Source organism: Aethalodelphis obliquidens, unplaced genomic scaffold (assembly GCF_003676395.1).
Source record: "Aethalodelphis obliquidens isolate GAN/ISIS:26980383/991018 unplaced genomic scaffold, ASM367639v1 scaffold23, whole genome shotgun sequence".
Lineage (NCBI taxonomy): Eukaryota > Metazoa > Chordata > Mammalia > Artiodactyla > Delphinidae > Aethalodelphis > Aethalodelphis obliquidens.
Window position 1 is genome coordinate 6,736,786 of NW_020837967.1, and position 21,034 is coordinate 6,757,819.

A 21,034-nucleotide genomic window follows, 5' to 3' on the forward strand; every position below is an offset into this window, starting at 1 on the left:
TTGAAAGTTCAAATACTGAAAGTTCTCTAAGTTTTTAAATAAGCTCGATTTCTCCATTCTCCAGATACAAGTCCATCACAGGCATGCAGCTAGGGACAGCTCCCCATTTCTGCGTACTAAACAAAGACGACCCTGTTCCAGCATCACGCCAGGCTGGTTTGGCAACAGTTTTTATATTTATTGTGAAATCTGTTATAAAACCAAGTTAGTCCTATACTGTATTTGTAAATTACTGTCATCCTTCTCCACATATCATAACAAGTAATTTAAGTTACAAAAACTGTAATTAGATATGAAGTCAGCAGCCTTCAGAGAAGGCTGCAAAGTTACTTTGTACCATTTTATTGACCTTGACACTTAAAACGCATGTTTATCACAGAACCAATCAGAAATTACAAAGAACTAAGACAGCAGAAAGAAACGCGCTTGATCAAGGTGTGACAGGGAGCAACGTCTAAATGCCTACGCCAGGTGACTTTATTCAATAGCGCAAAAAAACCCAGCAGCAACCTTGGGAGAAAGTGTCTCACTGAAATGAAGCACTGTAACAAAAATCAATGCCTTTGGTGATATTCAGTAAAGCCTAACATCACACTAAAATCCATTTCTATGCTTCATTATTTTTGTTTGTGCTGCCTGCTTTAGGATTGCACCATGGAGTTAATACAAAATTTAGGGGGGCAGTATGAGGACTGGTTGGGCTTCGTTTTCAAAGACCGGTGAGCTCACCAGTGGGATCATTTCAAACAGATCCCTCTCCTTAGGCACTCTTCTTTCCCCCTTTAATTTTCTTTCTAGGCATTTCGAAGAGTTTCTTCGATGTTTCTCTTATTAAAACTACAGAGGCAATAGAATGCAGAAGGTCAGAACTCAGGCTCTGCCCTGAGGCTGCCACGGTCAGTTCCCCAATCTTACTGTGAGCGCAACCTGGGCAAGTTGCTTGATCTCTTTGTGCTTCAGTTTCATCTAAAAAAAGACAAAAACAGTACCTATCCCAAAGAAGTTTTGAGAGAAATAATCCATGTTAAGAGCTTAGAACAGTGCCTGGCACACAGTAAGTGCTCAATAAATATTAGCTAATATTATTAAGGTAAATCACTGACTGGCTTTTTTTCCCACTAGAGCCAAATGGACCTCAGCACAGAGGTAAAAAGAAACATGGAATAACTGAGCGTGATTTTTAGACTACAGACACAGGCTAGGCTCTTGGGCCAGAACCTAGTTGTTTCAAGCAATGAGAAAAGAGAATTTAGCTAATTCCTAGACCCTTCTGGAATGCACGGATTTTTCATACGTATTTTGTCCTATATTAGACCATTTTATGATAACATCCTTTGTAGTGGTTCACGCCCATCACAAACACTTGGGGAGGTCAAAATCAGCTGAGTTGTATCCTACCTTCTGAATCAGAATCTGGGATACAACCCAGCTATCTGTTTAAACAAACAAACAAACATTTTCCAACTAATTCTAATGTGCAGGAGATTTTGGGACCCACTGATCTTGACAGTGCTAAATGCTCGAAGTGTCCTTCCAAACAGCATTCACATACCTCAGATCTGCACATTAACCCACACAAATGTAAAATCATTTCCTGTCACATCTGTGGCCAAGTTTGATTTACTTAAAAAAAAAAAAGCCGAAGTGGGGGTTTCCCTTAGGGACAGTATTTTCATCACAGTTACACACTGCTCTGTTGGTCTGCTGAAATTCAGTCTTCTAATTAGAACTAGGCAGGAGAACATTTCGGATATGCTGATATCATTAGGTAGCATAATGACACCTTACGTTTGTCTAGACCTGTATGTAGTATTCTATCATTTTATTTCTTCAAAGTTTCAAGTACCCCTAAGTATGTAGAGCAATTAATGATTTCTGTTTCACAGATAAGGTGTGAAATAGTTAACTGAAACCAGCAAAGCCAGAAGAAGAGCACACATTCTAACTCCCAGAACTGTTTCTGTTTGCTTGCGTTACCCTGAGAAAAACAAGATACAACAAAATACTTTCTAAATGCAAGAAAACTGAACAGAAAGGAAAAAGAAGGTCTGAGTACTATAAAGTTACTGCTATGAACTCCCTAAGAAATTGTATTCCTCCTTCAAAATTTAATCATGTATCATAACATAAAAATCCCTGGCTTCTTCCTCTTTATAATAAATGAGACTGGGAAAGGATAAATGTGAATAAGTAGTAGGTTAATCACTAAATTGTATGTAGTAGTAGGTAGTAGTAGGTTTTATAATCACTAAATTGTATGGAACCATACAAACTACAAAGATGCAGAAAAGTCTCCAGCCCATGGGAATCTTACTGAACAAAGCCAGAACCAAACAGGCAAATTCACATCATTTCAGGATGTTTTTAAGAGTCAAAACCACTTTAACTACTTTACTTTACAGTGCTCTAGACCTCTCTCGACTCCTTACATAACATACTCAGGATAAATGGAATTAATTTTCAGAAGCAATAATACGAATACATTTCCCACCATAAGGAAGATCAGTGGCATTTCTTTTCATTGCTCATTTTCAGGCTGCACGATACTAAAGTTCTAACTGCTAATTATTTTTAAAATGCATTTACATAAAATAAAATGTTTTATAATTATTTTTGAAATACAAGTTGTTATTGATTTCCACTTAATTCTGCTAAATTATTAATATAACACATTCATTGCACTTAATGTTCTTACTAAAACACAATGAATATTAAAGACTGTATTCTTAACTATAGTTCAATTTCAATCACAGAGGTTAAAAATTCCAGGAATTTAATAAAAAAAGCATGTTGCAGGATCAATCCTGGAATCTTATTCAGAGCAATGCTATTAAAAATAAAGAAAATCAACGAAATAGGAGACCATAGAAACATAATTTTAAAAGTTAGCTTTCAAACTATGCAACTTACTGTAAGAAGCCAAATCTATCCGTGACTTTGTAAACAAGGTAATCAGCATCTTCCCAAGGTTCAATCTCTGCACCTTCTCGTCCCTATAATAGGGGACAAAGAAGGGTGTTATTGGGAATACATAAAACTGAATAATTTCTTAAAAAGAGCAAAAAACAAGACTTATTTTTTGCTAAAAATAAGAGCTGGAACTGAGGCATTATCGACCCTAATTAACTTAAAAAAATTTTTCTGGCAATAATCACTATTTCTTTGATACAAACTTTGGAAGACATTAAGCCGTGATCAGACCTGGGTTCCTGTGAGAAACAGACTGGGAAAGAGGGAGCAATGGAGGACAAGAAGCCACTCAAGAATGAACCGCCAGGGCTTCCCTGGTGATGCAGTGGTTAAGAATCCGCCTGCCAATGCAGGAGACGTGGGTTCGGGCCCTTGTCCGGGAAGATCCCACATGCTGCGTGTGCCACAACTACTGAGCCTGCGCTCTAGAGCCCGCGAGACACAACTGCTAAGCCCACGTGCCACAACTACTTAAGCCCACTCTCCTAGAGCCCGTGCTCCACAGCAAGAAAAGCCACCACAATGAGAAGCCCACGCACCGCAACGAAGAGTAGCCCCCGCTCGCTGCAACTAGAGAAAGCCCGCACGCAGCAATGAAGACCCAACATAGCCAAAAATAAATAAATAAATTTATTTTTTAAAAACAGAATGAACCGCCAAACTTGAAGGTTTTAGAGTGAAAACATCTTAGAAGAAAGTATGTCTTGCTTTTTCATCCTAACTTCTCAGAAGAGTAGGCTACCTACTTTGCCTCTCTTCCTCTTCACTCCCAGCTCTACTGGCCCTGACACTATCCTTGCCAAGGTCAAAACCGGCCTCCCACCGTCAGATCCCGTGGACACTACTCTGGCTTCCTCACCGAATGGACTTTTCCACTGTGCTTGTCAGTGCTGCCCAGCCTCATGACACCATCGTCTCTTGGTTCTCCTGCCCCTCCCCTACTTTTCTGTGACAGCTTCCTCATGGGCAGCCCCCACCAAGTGTCCGTGTGCCCAGAGCTCCATCCTCAGCCCACTGCCCGTCACACTCCCCTCCTGAGCTGTGAAGCAGCACTGATTAGAGCAGGAGCCCCAGGGCAAGAGTCTACACTAATCCCTCATGTTTCACACTTAGTACCTGACTGTCTCGTGGATGTTTTATAACTGCCTGTTCATGTGTTTTCTGAGTAGGCCGTGAGCATCTTGCGGGCAGGGACCCCTTGTAACTCACGTTTATACAGTGAAACCCCAAGGCCTAGCATGACACTTGGCCTGGTCACTAAGTGTTAACTGCATGAAAAAAAAAAATGCACGTGAGCATGAACAAACGATGGTTCTATTGTTTTTAAATTAGTTAAGCAGTTAAATAAATTAATTGGGTTTTTCACGGACTACATTAAAACCTAATCATAATAATGGGAAACGGTGTCTGATGTTCCAAACAACCAACTTAAAAAGAAACCTTGGGAACATGATTGTTCAGTTGAGCTCTGCCTGTATGCCTCCCTGGAAGCAGGGCACAGTCCAGATGGCCTTCTATAATTTCATGTTCCTGTTATTCTCATAAGTAATCAAAAATAACAGATACGAAATTACATCCAAGTGATATAAATATAAAACATGACATTTATAAATCATGGCTACAACTCATTGTAGATCTCAAGAGCTAAGGTAATAATAAGGATATATGTAAATCATCAACAACTGTGATTTTCTAGGGCATCAAAAATGAGATTCCAGGGCTTCCCTGGTGGCACAGTGGTTCAGAGTCCGCCTGCTGATGCAGGGTACACGGGTTCGTGCCCTGGTCCGGGAAGATCCCACATGCCACGGAGCGGCTGGGCCCGTGAGCCATGGCCACTGAGTCTGGACGTCCAGAGCCTGTGCTCCGCAACGGGAGAGGCCACAACAGTGAGAGGCCCGCATACCGCTAAAAAAAAAAAAAAAAAAAAAAAAGAGAGATTCCATAATTAAGGATAAAATGCTAATGGAGATTATACATCATGTATAAATTCAAATTTTCAGATCCATGTTCAATTTTTAACATCACGTATACATTATAAATAAAATGGGTATCCAATTCCATATACTAATATATTAAAATATTTATTGAATACCTAGTATGAGCCAGAATTATTGTAGGTATTTAGGATACAAGAGCAAATCAAACAAAAGAAATTCTTACCCTCGGAGAGTTTACATTCTAGGAGGGAGAGCAAACAACAAAGTATAATATAAAGTATGCTGATACTTTAAATGCTATGGTGAAAAGTAAAGAAGAGAAAGGGAATATAGAGAGCCAGGGGGTGGAGGGGTGTATTTTTTAAACAGTGTGGTCAGAGAAGATTTCACTAAGAGGTAGCATCTGGGCAAAGAAAAAGAGGAGGCAATAGGGCATGAAGGTATCCAGGATACAAGTGTTCCAGGAAGAAGAAATAGCCAGTGCAAAGGCCCTGAGGCAGAAGCAAGCCTGGAAGAAGTGTTGGAAGAATAACAAGTGACCAGAGTGGCTAAAGCACAGGGAAGGAGGAAGAAAAAATACAGAGATGAAGTCAGAGAAATAAGATGACTTCAACAGTCACGGGAAGTAAACAAAATGCTGCTGTAATTTAAGCTCTCCAAAAAGGAACTCCATTTCTATTTATACTTCTGTAAATAAAAATTACTCAAAGAGTAAATATGAATACTTACTCTGTCATATTTAGCAACTATTTCAGCTCGCTCCTGGGCAAGTTTGATTGCTACATCCTGGTTTGAATCTGTGGAGAGATCAAATTTCAATGAACTGTTATTTAAAGATTTATAAAGTTAATTAATTATAAAACTAAGATAAAACAAATGAAAATAAAACAGTAAATCAATGCTGCCTAAAATGACAAACCAGCAAAATCGAATAAAGTATCCGTAATTATAACTTTGAAATATCAACATATCTACCATTTCAATATTACAATACCATACTCAAAAGAAAGCAAATTTGTTAACACAGCATTAACTTAGGGGATATGGTAAATCTTATCCCTCAAGAGTTAATTTTGGATCTAGTTTCATAGAAATAAATATTAAAGTAGAAACTGGAACTGAGAGCTCTAAGTTTTCAGATGAAATCCACTTGGGTAGATGATGAGAAGAGCATTCAAGAAGGCTTTTAAAACTTTAGGTAATTTGCTCGCAAAATAAATCAGTGCAAGATAGACTTCAGGAGTTAAAAAAAATATTTCTCTGACATGATGAATATAATCATTTCTTCATTTAGCCTCTCAGGTCTCCCTTATCAACTGCCCCAACGACTATTGTAATCTCCAGTTTTTTACCACAATACAACCACAAATAAAGTTTTCTTTCTTATTACCACCAGGTTATCTTTCAAAATCATTAAGTCTGATAACAAGTAAAGGTCAAAACATGAAATAGTGTGGATATGATTACACACCCCAACTACCATAAATAAAAATAAAAGATCAATGACAGACTGTATAAAAGGCACCTCTGATCAAGAAGAAAGACAAGCATTCCAGTGGAAACTGGGCAAAGGTCATATGCAAGAAATTCACAGGAGTAACAACAGCAGTGACAACTCTGTGTTCTGCACAGAGTGACCTGCAGATAATAAGATACTGTCAGCATCCAGATACTGCGGGAAAGCACTTTACATGCCTTATCACACTTAATTCTCACAACGGCACTTTACTGTATTAATTCTATTACACAGATGGAAAAAAAATGAGGTTTAGAGATTTTAACTAACTTGTCTAAGGTCACAAAGCTAGTAAACAGCAAAGATAGATTCAAATCCAGACAGTATTGACTCCACAGTCCATAATTTTAACCACTACTTTATAAAAAAGATCACTAAAGACACGAAAAAGGATGTCCAGTTAAAGATGGCAGATGGAACACACACTTTTATATCCATTCCTCCTAAAACCCCACTAAAACGACAATATAGGGATTCTTTAAATCCTTGCCCTCGGTGGCCCAGCTAATGGAGGTTCCAGAGAAGAGGTGAGGGTGGGGTTAAAAACAGGGAGTTGATTAAAGAAGTCAAGTCCCGAGAGTTGAAGGGATGTGTGTGGTATGTAAGAGGTTGAGTGAGTGCAGGGAAGAAAACCAAATCCTCACCCTCCAAAGCAGGAAACCATGAGATAATGACTAAATCTGCAGAACAGGAAGCAGCAATATAGGCATGGTATCTAGCGCTTTGCAAGTAAACGGATAATGAACCAGCTGGGAGTGGAGAGTGATTACTTCTTTGGGGTGGGCAGCCCGGAGGGAGGGGTGTGGAAGTCAGCTTATTTTTCAAAATAAGTTTTACAGGCTGCTGAATCTTTACACCAAGTACAGCTCTGATAAAAATAAAAGCTAATTTTAAAAGCCAAGAGATGGGGGGAAAAAACTCAAGTCATCAGAAACTAAGGAAATACAAATTTTAAAATACCACTTTGGAGGGGGATGGACCTAGAGTCTGTCATACAGAGTGAAGTAAGTCAGAAAGAGAAAAACAAATACCATACGTTAACTATGGAATCTAAAAAAAAAAAAAAAAGTTTCTCATGAATCTAGAGGCAGGACAGGAATAAAGATACAGACGTAGAGAATGGACTTGAGGACATGGGGAGGAGGAAGGGTAAGCTGGGACGAAGTGAGAGAGTGGCATGGACATAGATACACTACCAAATGTAAAATAGATAGCTAGTGGGAAGCAGCTGCATAGCACAGGGAGATCAGCTCGGTGCTTTGTGACCACCTAGACAGGTGGGATAGGGAGGGTGGGAGGGAGACGCAAGAGAGAGGGGATATGGGGATATATGTATGCATATAGCTGATTCACTTTGTTATACAGCAGAAACTAACAGAACATTGTAAAGCAATTATACTCCAATAAAGATGTAAAAAATAAATAAAATAAAATAAAGGGACTTCCCTGGTGGCACAGTGGTTAAGAATCCACCTGCCAATGCAGGGGACATGGTTTTGATCCCTGGTCCAGGAAGATCCCACATGCTGTGGAGCAACTAAGCCCATGCACCACAACTACTGAGCCCGTGTGCCACAACTAATGAAGCCCGTGTACCTAAAGTCCATGCTCCACAACAAGAGTAGCCACCGCAATGAGAAGCCCACGCACCACAACGAAGAGTAGCCCCCTCGCCGCAACTAGAGAAAGCCCGCACGCAGCGACGAAGACCCAACACAGCTAAAAATAAAAATAAATAAATAAAATACCACTTTGCATCTATCTCACACTGACCAAGAAATGCATTGATATTACTCAGTCTTGATATAGTGTGGGGAAATCTGCCATTACTTATGCTGTGGGTAGACTTACAAATGTATAAAATCTTTCTGGAAAGCAACTTGATAATATGTATCAAAAATCTTAAAAACAGGGCCTTCCCTGGTTGGCACAGTGGTTAAGTCTCTGCACTCCCAATGTAGGGGGCCCAGGTTCAATCTCTGGTCAGGGAACTAGATCCCACATGCATGCCGCAACTAAGGAGCCAGCGAGCTGCGACTAAAGAGCCCACGAGCTGCAACTAAGGAGCCTGCCTGCCGCAACTTAAGACCCGGCACAACCAAATAAATAAATAAATACTAAAAAGAAAAAAACCTTAATAGGTAGAGACTATAGTCCAATAAATACCCACATAATAGCAAAGTGCTGTCTATATGTTAAATAGTATTAAGGACAAAAGACAAGAAAAGTTTTCTAAAGTAAAGAAAACAATAAAAATTTTTAAAAATCTTAAAACAGGCATCTCCTTTACCCAATAATTCCACCTCTAGGAATTTATGATAATGAGATAATCAAATAAGCACAAGGTTGTTTATAATAGTAAAAATAGCAGAATGGAATTTGTGAATTTCTTAAAGCTTATTTGGGAAAAAAATGTTTCTGCCACTGCTTTTCTCAGACTACAAAGTGTCAATATACTATCCTTTGAGGGAAATGTGAATAAATAACAAATGGTTCAATAAAATAACAAAAATACAGGTTAGTTGTTCAGATTTTCACAGTTAACTTATACAATCAGAAGTCTGGGATACTCAACTCAATTATACACATATTTATTATCCTATTTTAGACGTATGAGCCTTCATCAATTCCTTTTTCCCTCTCCTGTTACCCAGCTTTAACACATTACATTTCTACAAAAGGGTAGGGAAAGCAAATTAACAGAAATTAAACTCAAACTAGGAAACTCGGCTACTTAGTAAATTCTATTTCCATTACCAGAACAGCTAAGCATGAATTTCTATGGTGATTAGGCCAAATCCAATAAATGAGTGCTTTCTTTGAAGTATTTTATACCAGTCCTTTATTCCTGCTACTAGTCCTAGGAGTCTCAACTATATTTCCAACTTAACAATGAAAAGTTTAAAAGTGTAAAGGCAAGAACTGGAAACAGTATAGAGTTCGGAAGTGAAGATGCAAAGTATCCCAAGAAAACATCATTGTGGCAAACTGTAAGCTACAACGCTTTACATGGGTCGTCTCCAATCTAGAGATTTCCAGAAAGGAGACCTAGCCAAGTAATAGGGGTTGTACTGGAATTGGATGAAACTGTACCTAATTTTATGGGAATAAAATGATTAACATGATTAGAATAGTTGACTCCAAATCAAGTCAGTACTAATCTTTACATTCCTTTAGAAAGTTCTTATCCTTGTATTTCCTGATGCGGAGAAAATTTTGTAATGTTAATGAATGTAAAAGAGAACAGAGTTAAGGTCAAACTAATTTTATAAAATATAGCCAAACCTGCTTCTTTGAAGAGACTAAATAGAAATGCCAATCTTTCCCAACACCAAGTTTAGAGACATTATTTACTAATCCACGTTGTGAAGCAAGCATCTTTCCAGTAAGAAGCAGTGTCCTTATGCAGAATTCACTATAGTTAAATTATATTTCATACTGTCTGATCTACAGTTGAGAAGTTTATTAAGAATTATAGTAGAATACTCCCTTTGGTTTTGTTCTGATTGCTTATTTAGAAATTCCGCTGCAGAACAAAGAGTTTGCCCTATAAACACTGACCACAGAAGGTATCGGCAGCTGTCTGTGTCTATGCAAGTGTGCACTGACTTCCAGGCTGTGTTCCTGGGCACTTGTCATTATCAAACACAGTATTCAAATATCACAGTATTCAAGCCAAATTAAATCAAATTATCTTAATTGACTTTACATCTAATGTAACAATGTTTCAAAGTACAAGAGGCACATTTTAAGTAGTAAGGATAGAAAGGCATTTGGATTAAATACTCAAGTATACAGAAAACATCTCTGGGCACAAACGAACGGAAGAAAATGACAACTAGAGCATTTTAAGAAGACCTCTAATTCCATTTAAACATAAAAACTTTAAAGAATCAAGTATCCACCTGGATTGTAACTTAGTATCACTAAGTTAGCCCCAAATTGTAATGAACAATTCATTCAAAGTTACTAAATTTTAAATTCAATGAAACAAAATTGACAGACCATTTTTCCTAGTATACATTTTGACAGATGAATGTAAATAAATATATATTTCAATTTAAAAAGTACTTTACCCTTTGTTAGATAACCAGTCTGGCTTTGGGAATTAACAACAGCTTCAGTCCTCATAGAGTAAACTTATCTCTTCCAAGATTCCATTACTGCTTTATAGTTTGCAAGCACACCAAGAGTGTTAGGTGGTCCCTCACACATTCTGCAACAAACTGAAACAGAAAAGCGGAAGGCAGCTCTACTTTAAACTATTTGTGAAACAGGCACAAGAAAGAAAAGGTCTGAGATATATTCTAAGGGGGAAAAAAAGACCTTGCTGTGGTTACACGCACTACAGATATTCAAACAAAGATGATGTTTGTTGAGGGTAAAAACATGCCTTTCAGGCTAGATCCCAAGTATGAACCACACCAGCCTACACCCAGCATTCCATCTAGTAACAAACAGGGGCTTTGAATATGCCTTAATCTTGCACTTCAAAATTAGCCACATTCTTATTACTTTTAATAAAACTTGTCTTGGAGCAATAAAGAAAAGTTGTATTTAAAACATTATACTAAAGCTAAGTAGGAATACTCTTCTCGAGTACATTTTATAACTTAATTTTAATGATACTTTTTAATGTGAAAGCTTCAGCCCCTGTTTCAGACACTAAGCAAATGCATACTAAATTCTGGGGGGTTTTGGAAATATTTAACACACCACACACATACAAGTGACATAAATGTTTCATGAAACAAAACGCATAGCTTACTGCAGGGTGGCACTGTGAAATGTCCTCTTTATTCTTTCCTTCTTCCCTTCACTGTTTCCTTCTTTCTTTTTTTTTTTTTTTTAAAGGGTTGGGACCTACAATATGGAAAGTACTTTGCAAAAGTGACAGCCACCTTAGAGGCATGATTATGAACATTAATTACACTTAACTGGACACTAGTGAATTACGTTTACACTCAGCTTAAGCCAGGTGTAACATTCAATACAGGTAAAAGATGTCAGAAGCTTAGAGAGAGGGAGAAAGTTCAAATCATAAACCAAGGAATGAGAATCAGACTGGCATCAAATTTCTTATCAACTAGAAGGTAATGAAGCACTTATTTTCAAAGTTCTGAGAAAAAAAAAATTATCATGAGCTTGGAATTCTATACCAAGCTAAACAACTGATTCGGTATGAGGAAAAAGTAAAAACGTTTACAGATGTTACAAGGTGGGGTGAGCTGAAGAATGACTCCCCAAAATATGTCCACATCCTAATCTCTGGAACTTGTGGATGTACCTAATATGGCAAAAGGAATTTGCGGATGTAATTAAGTAAGGATCTTGAGGTGGGAAGGTGACCCTGTATCGTGAAGGTGGGCACAACGCAATCACAGGAATCTTATGAAAGGCAGTCAAGAAGGTCAGAGGAGGAAGTAGGTGTGAGGATGAAGGCAAGAGGCTGGAGTGATGTGAGGAAAGAAGGGGCCATGAGCCAAGGAAAGGAGGCAGCCTCCAGAAGCTCAGAAAGGCAAGGATGCCCATTCTCCCCTAGTGGCTCCAGAAGGAATCAGCCCTGCTGACTTCAGCCCAGTGGAACTGATTTCAGACTTCTGGCCTCCAGCACAGTAAGAGAATCAATCTTGTTGTTTTAAGCCACCAAGTTTGTCATAGTTTGTTACAGCAGCAAGAGGAAACTAATACAATGATTCAGAGTTTACTGCCTAAACAATGTTTCTTTGACAAAGACTCTCTCCTTGTCCAAACTTTTAACCATCTTCTTTACTAGGCCTTGAGTCCTGTTTTGGCCTGCCTAGCCCAGCTGTAGCAAAAATCCTGCTAAGTCAGTTCAGTGAGAGTCCCCCCACCCTTGACATCTCTTTGCTCTTGATATCTGGTCAGATTCCTCATCCCCCACCCTTGATATCTGGTAACACTGGCCTGCCTCTACCAAAAATCCTGTTAAGTTGGTTTAGCAAGAATCCCATCCTTGAAGTCTCCTCTTAGTAATTTTCTATCCACCAAGGCCCTCACTTGACTGACTGACTATAAATCTCTTATTTATAGGGATTTCTTTATTGTTTTAATAAGTGTCAGAAAAATTTTTTAACAGAATCAAAAAAAGGGGTAGACACAGGATCCATGCAATCTCAGGAAGCTAACTGTGTAGTTGCCTAGAGAGTGACCACCCTGCATTAGAATAGGGAATACAAGGTGTCTTCAAGAAGAAAGCGGATTCTAGGCAACATGTAGATCACAGATATTATTAGCGATACAGTGAAAGCTTACATATGAAAGACACCAAAAAGAGGATAAGAAGACTATTAGAAAATTCAGAACAAAGTAGAGAGTGATAAAAGTCATGGTCAAATATGAAGCAATGTACTAAGGGGCATGGCTATGAATTTGATACATATGGGAAAAGTGAATTCATCTGACCTTGACACTTTCAACATTAGGATTATATTTCCTTCCTACATACTTCATCATAATGTTTGAGATTGAAGTAAATTATATTGACTACTGACACTGTGATTATATAAGGATTTTATTGGCTTTTAATGTTCATAATCAACTATACACAAAGCATCTAAAATTGAACTCTGATCTGCACACTTCCACACACCCCACTCCAAACCTAAGTCCCCCCTTCCTAGAAGCAGCCACCGTTATCTCCCAAAACTATTCTCCACACTATACAAGAATCTGCATGTATGTATGCACATACACATATATTTAAATGTCCCTTTTCTATTTAAAAACTAGAACCATTCTATAAATAATTCTAGATCTTACTCTTTTTTGCTTAACAGTACATCTTTGAGCTTATGCATATCAACACCAATAAAGCCTTAGCAACCAGTTCCTGCAGGGAAGAAGTTTAGGCTGTGAGCCCTGGTTTGTGGCATCTGCCAATTTCTATGCTGCGAATATTCCCACTGTGGCAGCCACTTACCAAGGTACCAGTGTGATGTCACCAGACGCATAGTTCAGGCTGGGTCCAATATACCAGTGGATCTACCTCAACCTTTTTCACAGCTGTAAAGTTTCCCAATGCACGAACATAATTTATTCAACTAGTCCTTTCTTAGGAATTCAAACTAGGATAAACTAGAGAGTCAATTTGTAATGAGAGTTAAAGGTGAAACATTATGAGGTAAAGAGCTTAACAGGTTACTGTAACCAAAGGCAAGCTGAAAAAAAAGAGGAAGCAGAAACTACCAGTAAGCTGAGAAAAAGATGCTTCAGAGAGGAAAACGGTACCCAATACGCAAAGCAAAGCAGAGTCACCATCAGAGAGACCTTTTAGCCTAAAAAAAGAAAGAGAGAGTCTAGCCCGCCTCTGAGCTGCTGCTGCGGTTGCTGGCTCTCCTCTCCTGCTCAATGCATGTACACAAAGCAAATGCCTTCTCCTGAAATGATCTGAGTGAATTACCCACGTCTATAATCTGAGTTCTTTAATTCCATCTCAGCTTTCAACCAAAAGAGGCCCTAAGTATCGATGGTGCCTAAACAATGTTTCAGTTATTTGTGATCGCTTTCGTAGAATACTCTGGACTAAGATACACCAATTATAAAGATTCTTCTAATGATAAAATCTTAAAAGGCACCATTGCTAAAAACGTCAGCATTTATTTTGCCATGCTCTAGATCCAAGGCTGAAGGGAACGCTCAGAGGAGAAATAAGCCGAGTTAAACAGATCAACATCAAAACACAACTAAAAACAAAATAAAGGAAGGCACACCAGTCACAAGAGAACCTGAAATACCACTTATTTTAACTAGTTATTCTGTGAGAGATGAAATTCAATACGGACACCTAAAAGTGACGTATACCTACTCTCCCCACAACAAAGTTTATTACTGGGTAGCATCCTGGGAGAGCTTCACATCCTTAGCCAAAAGCTCCACCTGGTGGTCCTGTGAGCACTGATCCCAAATCTCCTGTCCCTTTTACCCTAATCCATGCTCCTGCGCCCTCCAGCACAGTCCCACCTCCACCTCTCACAGCTCAGCTAACTCCACCTTAAACAAGTGTCGTATCAAAAATGTACAACCTCAAAAACCCATTTCTCTCCTTCTTCCTTCCCCCACTCGAGTAGTAATCTCAGAAAAATCATTTGGCTTCCTTCCCTCTGTCCATGTTAACTTGGAAACAACACAACAACAAGACTCTGATCACAGCTGCAATTATAAAAATAGTGTAACTAATCATGATCAAGGAAGGGACAGCCAAAGGCTGAAAGTTAAATACAGGGAAGAACCAATGCCATAAACTCAAAAGTCCTCAGAAATGCCCCACTTTCCACTTCAAAAGAGCCACACAAGCTTCCACGTACATCTTCATACTCCTCTGGTAATAAGCACTGTCTGATACAATAAAAGTGTTCAAACAATAAGCCTAAGTGCTCTTCAATTTTAGCTTTTAACTGTCAGTGTAAATATGATTTATACCTTTCCATTCAAAATATTTCTATATTCTCACTAGTAGCATGATATCAGCATTTTCTATTATATCATGTTTTCATTTTTAAATTTTTCATTCAGTGTGCACAACACATTTCTTCAAACAAATTCTTATATAGAAGCCCAACTTTCAAGCAAGGAGAGTGATGGGGTTGAGGAGAGATAAAGCAAAGTCCTCGTGTTAGCACGTTTGTCATCTACTGCTCAAACGAGTTCTCTTCCAACAGTTTCCCAACTGCCATCGCCACCTCCCTTTCATAGAGTCCTCTCAATTCTCCAGGCCCTTCTCTTGCTTCTACAAATAAAAAGATTAACATTTTATAATTGGTAGGTTGTCTGTATGTTGTTTTGTTTGTAAGCATATATATTTTAAGACCTGTAAGAACAGGATACATCTCCAATATTTTAAACACGGAGCACCCAGCATGAGGTAGATATTTAATATTTCTAAAACTAATAAAATATTTTAAATCATAATTTTAACAACAATTCCAGGGAAGGCTTCTATTACTTGCTTCCTGAATTCTAGAAGGATGAGAAACAAAATAATTTTAAAGTCCTACAATTACTGACAAGGACTCATTATAACAGGATAATTTTTTTCCCTAAAATTTAATCATGACTACAGACCTACTAGAGGATCCACCTTACCAATGCCCATTGCCATAAAGGTAGAATTGGTTACTGGTAGAACTGGCCTTTAGATCTACTGTATTTACCATCTGTTACCCACAACAATTTACTGAATATACTCACTTCCATGTCACTTCTATTAAACTGTAATCTCCATGAACAAAAGACAGTATCTCATTCATCTTGGTATCTCTTATATCCATCACAGTGCCCAGCACACAGTAGTTGCTCACTAAGTTTTTCTTTTGAAAAATTACTCAAAATTAGTTACTAATGTGAATTATTCAACCAGGTAAACACAATATATCAACTTATTTTAAAAATTAGATTTATAAGCTGTTTTCCAGATATAGCTTTACTGCAAAAAAAAAAAAAAAGAAAATATATGCTTCTGCTAAAGACTCTTACCTTTTTCATACATTTTATTGTTTTTTTGTAAAGTCTATTTCAAGGTAGCATTTGAAATATTATTAGGACTCAGACATGAGAAGTCACAATCTATTTCTGATGAGCACTTCTGATTATTTGCAAGACCTTCATATTCATTAAGGAATGAATGAATACATTCATGAATAAGTGTATGTAGGTACTATGTGGCTACTGGAAGATGAAAGAAACCAGAGACTTGTTTGTTATGTCTGTGTTCCAACCTCACACTTCCCCTTTTTCCAGCTCCCCAACCTACTCACAGACCATCACTGTCTCACCTCCTTTACTGGAAGCTCCAGCTCACTCAGCTCCGTGTGCCCCCATCATGCTTCAAGCTCACATGGAGGGCCTTCAGCCAGAGAAACACTCCCAACTCCCTCCCACTCTTCCTTCACTCCTCTCTCGGGAGCAGAGGAGTTGCGGATGGGCTTGGCCGAGCTCCTCGCTTTCTCACCCAGCCACCCCATCAGAAGGGCACATCCCTTCTGATATCCTCTCTATGCAGGAAAGCACCTGCCCTGATGGGAGGCCTGGGGTTGCTTGGCTGTGCTAGTCACCCGGTGGGTAAATCTAAGTCAAGAGAGGCTAATAAGCCCTTTCCACTTCAGATCTAACGTGCCCTCCAATCAGCCAAAAGATTTTGCTCTCCATCTGTCAATGTCTCCTGTGTTACTTCTCAAAAAGAAAGAGCATTACTACTGGTTCCCTAGAACTCCCAAAATCAGACTAGTAACTCCAACGTTTATGTGTAAGATGATTCACAGAGAAAAAGGATATGAAGTGATGTAACAATGTTTAAATACCATTACTACTAATGAGAAACATAATTATTACTTGTTGAATGTGAGTTTAATTTCCACATTTGGCAGCAGGGTTGAATGACAAAATTGCCAACAACAGATACCTAGAACCAAGACAAGCATATGAGTCATTTTACTCACTTCAACCTGCCTACAATTGCTGGCAAACTCAAGACTACACCTTAGCAGTTTTTCTAGCAGCATGAGAGCATGATTGTAGTAACAGATGACACAAGACTGGTGTGTGACAACTCCTTGCTTGTGGATACTTTATAACCTGCTTAGTGCAGGTTTAATACGTACCAGACATTTACCATGCATTTACTATGCATAAACTCACATAATCCTCACAGCAACCTACTCTGTCAGTTTTATGACCCTCCCTAGTTTACACACAGGGAGCGTGATGTTCGAAGAGGCGAAGTGATTCAGGTCCTACAGGAAGTAAGTGGCAGAGCAGAGTCTGGCTGTCTGACTTCAAAGCCCTGTTTCTAACCGCCACACTATTTGTTAAAGTATAAGTGAGTGATCTTTTTCTATTTCTTCTCACCTCTGCTAGTCCTTACATTTCTTTTCTTAGAAACAAATCTATTTGTGATTCCTATGAATTTTAACAGTTGTTTTCTGGGTTCCAGTAGCCTTCCAGTCTTATCACACTAAATTGTCAATTATTTGTGCAAAATGGAGACCAATGGTGTTGTGTAGAATCCAAGAACCATTTATATAAAATATTCTTTGTGATCATAACCTCCTCTATTACATTTTAAGTGGTGTATCAATACTTTAGGATAGTAACAGGAAATGATCAAGAAACAGGCAAAAAAAATTGACAGGATAATCACCAAATTACTGAAGCTAACTTTACTAAAATACTTTATGGTTTTAGTAGATACTAAATCAAATGCCTTCACGATTAATTTCTATGATTACAGAAAGAATTCTGTTGAATCCACTTCATTTCCTTAACTTTCACAACTCTTTCAGCTCATTCGGAATTGTAAGCATGTAGAGTTTTATTAATTACAAAAAAACTTTGTGTTGAATTCAGCCCAATGGGTATTAATAACAAATGATGCAATTACAGCAAATTCTTGTAGACCAGATATAAGACAAAGAGAATTCACAGACTGCTCACCCTAATAGCAAATAACTAATTCCACAGATAGTTTGGCAAGCCTTATTCTAAACCCAAAGGTAACTTTTCTACTCTTTAAATCAAAAATGCAAATATGCAAAAACCAAATTGTGCCCAAAATGACACATGAAAACAAGAACTAAGTACTACCTATAACAACTGAGTAGTAAACAGGAAGAACTGCATTAATACATAAACAAAAGTATAAGCTATGCAAGTATTTGGTCCCCAAATGGCCCTTAGGTTCAAATTGGAACATAAGGCCATCAAAAGCCAGCAATGTGGGATACAATAAATGTAAGTGCTCATATCACACTGAAGCTGTCATTCATACAATCATTAAAAAGAGAGACAGGGCTTCCCTGGTGGCGCAGTGGTTGAGAATCCACCTGCCAACACAGGGGACACGGGTTCAAGCCTTGATCCAGGAAGATCCCACATGCCTTGGAGCAACTAAGCCCGTGTGCCACAACTATTGAGCCTGTGCTCTAGAGCCCGCAAGCCACAGCTACTGAAGCCCGCATACCACAACTACTGAAGCCCACACGCCTAGAGCCTGTGCTCCACAAGAGAAACCACCGCAATGAGAAGCCCTCGCACTGCAACAAAGAGCAGCCCCCGCTCGCCGCAACCAGAGAAAGCCGCACACAGCAACGAAGACCCAACACAGCCAATAAATAAATAAATCTATTTTTTTTAAAAAAAGAGACAGAGCTCTAAACTCTGACACAACACCACGTAACTCTCACAACATACAACACACTTCACCTAACAAATCCTAGCAACGTGATCTATACATATTACACAACAAACATCAAAACTGCTATACATACAGGGGTAGTCATTGATCAGGAGTCTAGATGCATTAAGTACCAACAAAGAGCCAGGCTCATAAGTAATAGCTAGCACTTATTCTGCACAATCTAAAAGTCTTATGTATATTATTTCATTTAATGTCTTCACATCTAAACTACGAGGTAGGTATCATTATCATTCATTTAAGAGACAAGAAAATTGTTAGGTTAATGAACTTACAAGGATCACACAGCTTTGAAGTTGGAGAATTGGCATTCAGACCAAGACAATAAGGCTTCAGAGCGCTCTTAATCACTCCACATGGTCTTTGAATAAATAAAATAGCAAGCAAATGAACAAAGGTTTATCAAGAGGATCTGTCAACAGGTATCATCAAAATAGCATTAAACAAGGGCAAGAGGCCAAGGAAATACCCTACAGTCAATAGGAAGCCAATGTGTTTCTGAAGAGAAAAGAGGCCAGAAAAGCTGTGGAGAAAATGAAGATCACTCAGGAAGGAAGAACAGTTTATCCTGCCTGTTACCAATGCACACTTGTTTGCTGAGCTTTTAATACCTATTAAACCTGTGCTAGGTGTACAGAAAACCTCATTTAATATTCAAACAACCCTATTATCATTTACATTTTGCAGATGACAAAAATGAAACGTAGAGGTCAAGCAACTTGTCCAAGGCTAAATTATCATCAGAGCTCAACTCAAACCCACATCTGAAAGGCTCCAAAGTCTGTGTCCACCTGCCCATTATGCCAGAGAGAGAGAGAGAGAGAGAGAGAGAGAGCGCGAGAGAGAAAATGTGTGTGTGTGTGTGTGTGTGTGGTGTGTCTAAACTAATAAGGTCTACACTACCTAGAAACTGGTGCACAGTCACCAGGAAGTGGGTTAGTTGACTCCAGTGTGCTCGAAACTACTGTTCTTGTGTTTCCACAGTGAATATCCTACTCCAATAAAAAGAAAGGTCTTCCTAGATCTGAAAATGATTACTTTCCAAAGTTACTTATTCCTGTACACTTTTAGATACCCAAGCTTCCAAGGTTTCACTTCACTGATTCCATAAAGCTGCCATAGAGTTTTAAGGATATAAAATGCATTTTCACAGTATCTGATTATTATAAACAAGGAAGCAAGTTTTTCTAAAGTTTAAATTGAGGCAGCTAACTATTGTTTTCATATACAACTAGATACAATTATACAATTAAGCTTTTTTTTTTTTTTTTTTTTTTTTTTTAATGCTTTACTAGTTACCAACTGCCAGACCCTGGGCAGGAAACAAGGAAGCAGGGGCTCCACACCAGTCGCATCTTACATGGTTTTTCATTCATACCGTCTACTCACCATAATCCAGTCCTACACTTTTTTTCTTTTTTACAAACCCTTTCAACCACGTCTTTATTTTTTTCTATATACAACACATGATGTTCTTCAGAGTAAAGATTCATTAGCTCTAAAGTATACCAAACTTTAAAAAATAATATTCCCAACACATCTCCTACTGGCATTTGGTAGTATATAAACATTGTACAAAGATTTCAGTATTTCCCTGGCAAAGACACCTTAATAAAACAAAATAGACATTGTTCACCAAAGCTAAAGGAATGGGCAGTGAAGTTCTCACATCATTGTTTCAATGGTGGCACAGATGCTTCACAAAACATCCACTTACTAAAAGCATTCTATCAATCCAATCTGAATATCATCTTGGAACATAAATGTGCATAATTTAAAGAAAGATCAAACACCTTCACAAATTCTTAACTCTTGACTTATACAAGTACCAAAATATAAGTAAAAGCATTTTCAAGCTGAGTTAGAGAAACATCAGCACAGTAGTACACTAATATTACCCTATCTTCAATAAATAACCATCTAGGACCAAGAAACAAATCTTCTTCATTTTTGGCATTTTGTTGGCTACCAGCAGAGTAGGTAATAAAGTTTCCTTAGCTTTACCCTTGGACAAAATTTGAAAAATTGGGAAAGTAGGCACAGTGTATGTAGCCATGTGTTTATTCAGCAGCGTTGATGGAGGGCCAGCCAGATGCCCAGGACCATGGCGCAGAGCGAGCCGCTCGGGGAGCCTGGCAAGCAGCGGGGGACTCATGCCACATGGCGACAAAGGCTGCAGGAGAAGGACACGCCATGCGCTGTGAGAGCAAAACAGAGAGAGCAATCGAGGCTGGCTGAGTGAGTCGAGGAAGGCCTGAAAGAGGAGGGGATCGTTCCTGTGACAGCTCAGCTGGACTGAACAATGCAAAATATTTCCCTGGTCTTGAAACTCTGCCTACATTGTACACCTTGCCCTCGGTTCTTCTTCTTCCTCCCTTGCTACTTTTTCTCAGTATT

General features: G+C 38.6%; 1 protein-coding gene across 7 annotated transcripts in view; it reads right to left on the reverse strand.

Annotated features, from left to right (window-relative positions):
- Nucleotides 1–21,034, reverse strand: part of USP6NL (USP6 N-terminal like) — a 185,868-nt gene that overhangs the window by 55,298 nt on the left and 109,536 nt on the right. For 4 of the 7 annotated variants that reach the window (XM_027121609.1, XM_027121611.1, XM_027121608.1 and 1 more), the window contains exons 3-4: nt 5,640–5,707; nt 2,911–2,993 (exon numbers count right to left, since the gene is read on the reverse strand). In XM_027121609.1, coding sequence (XP_026977410.1) covers nt 2,911–2,993; nt 5,640–5,707 — 151 coding nt within the window. Of the gene's footprint in view, nt 1–2,910; nt 2,994–5,639; nt 5,708–10,502; nt 10,653–21,034 lie in introns of all 7 variants that reach the window. The other 3 variants (XM_027121606.1, XM_027121605.1, XM_027121607.1) reach the window with 1 other exon arrangement.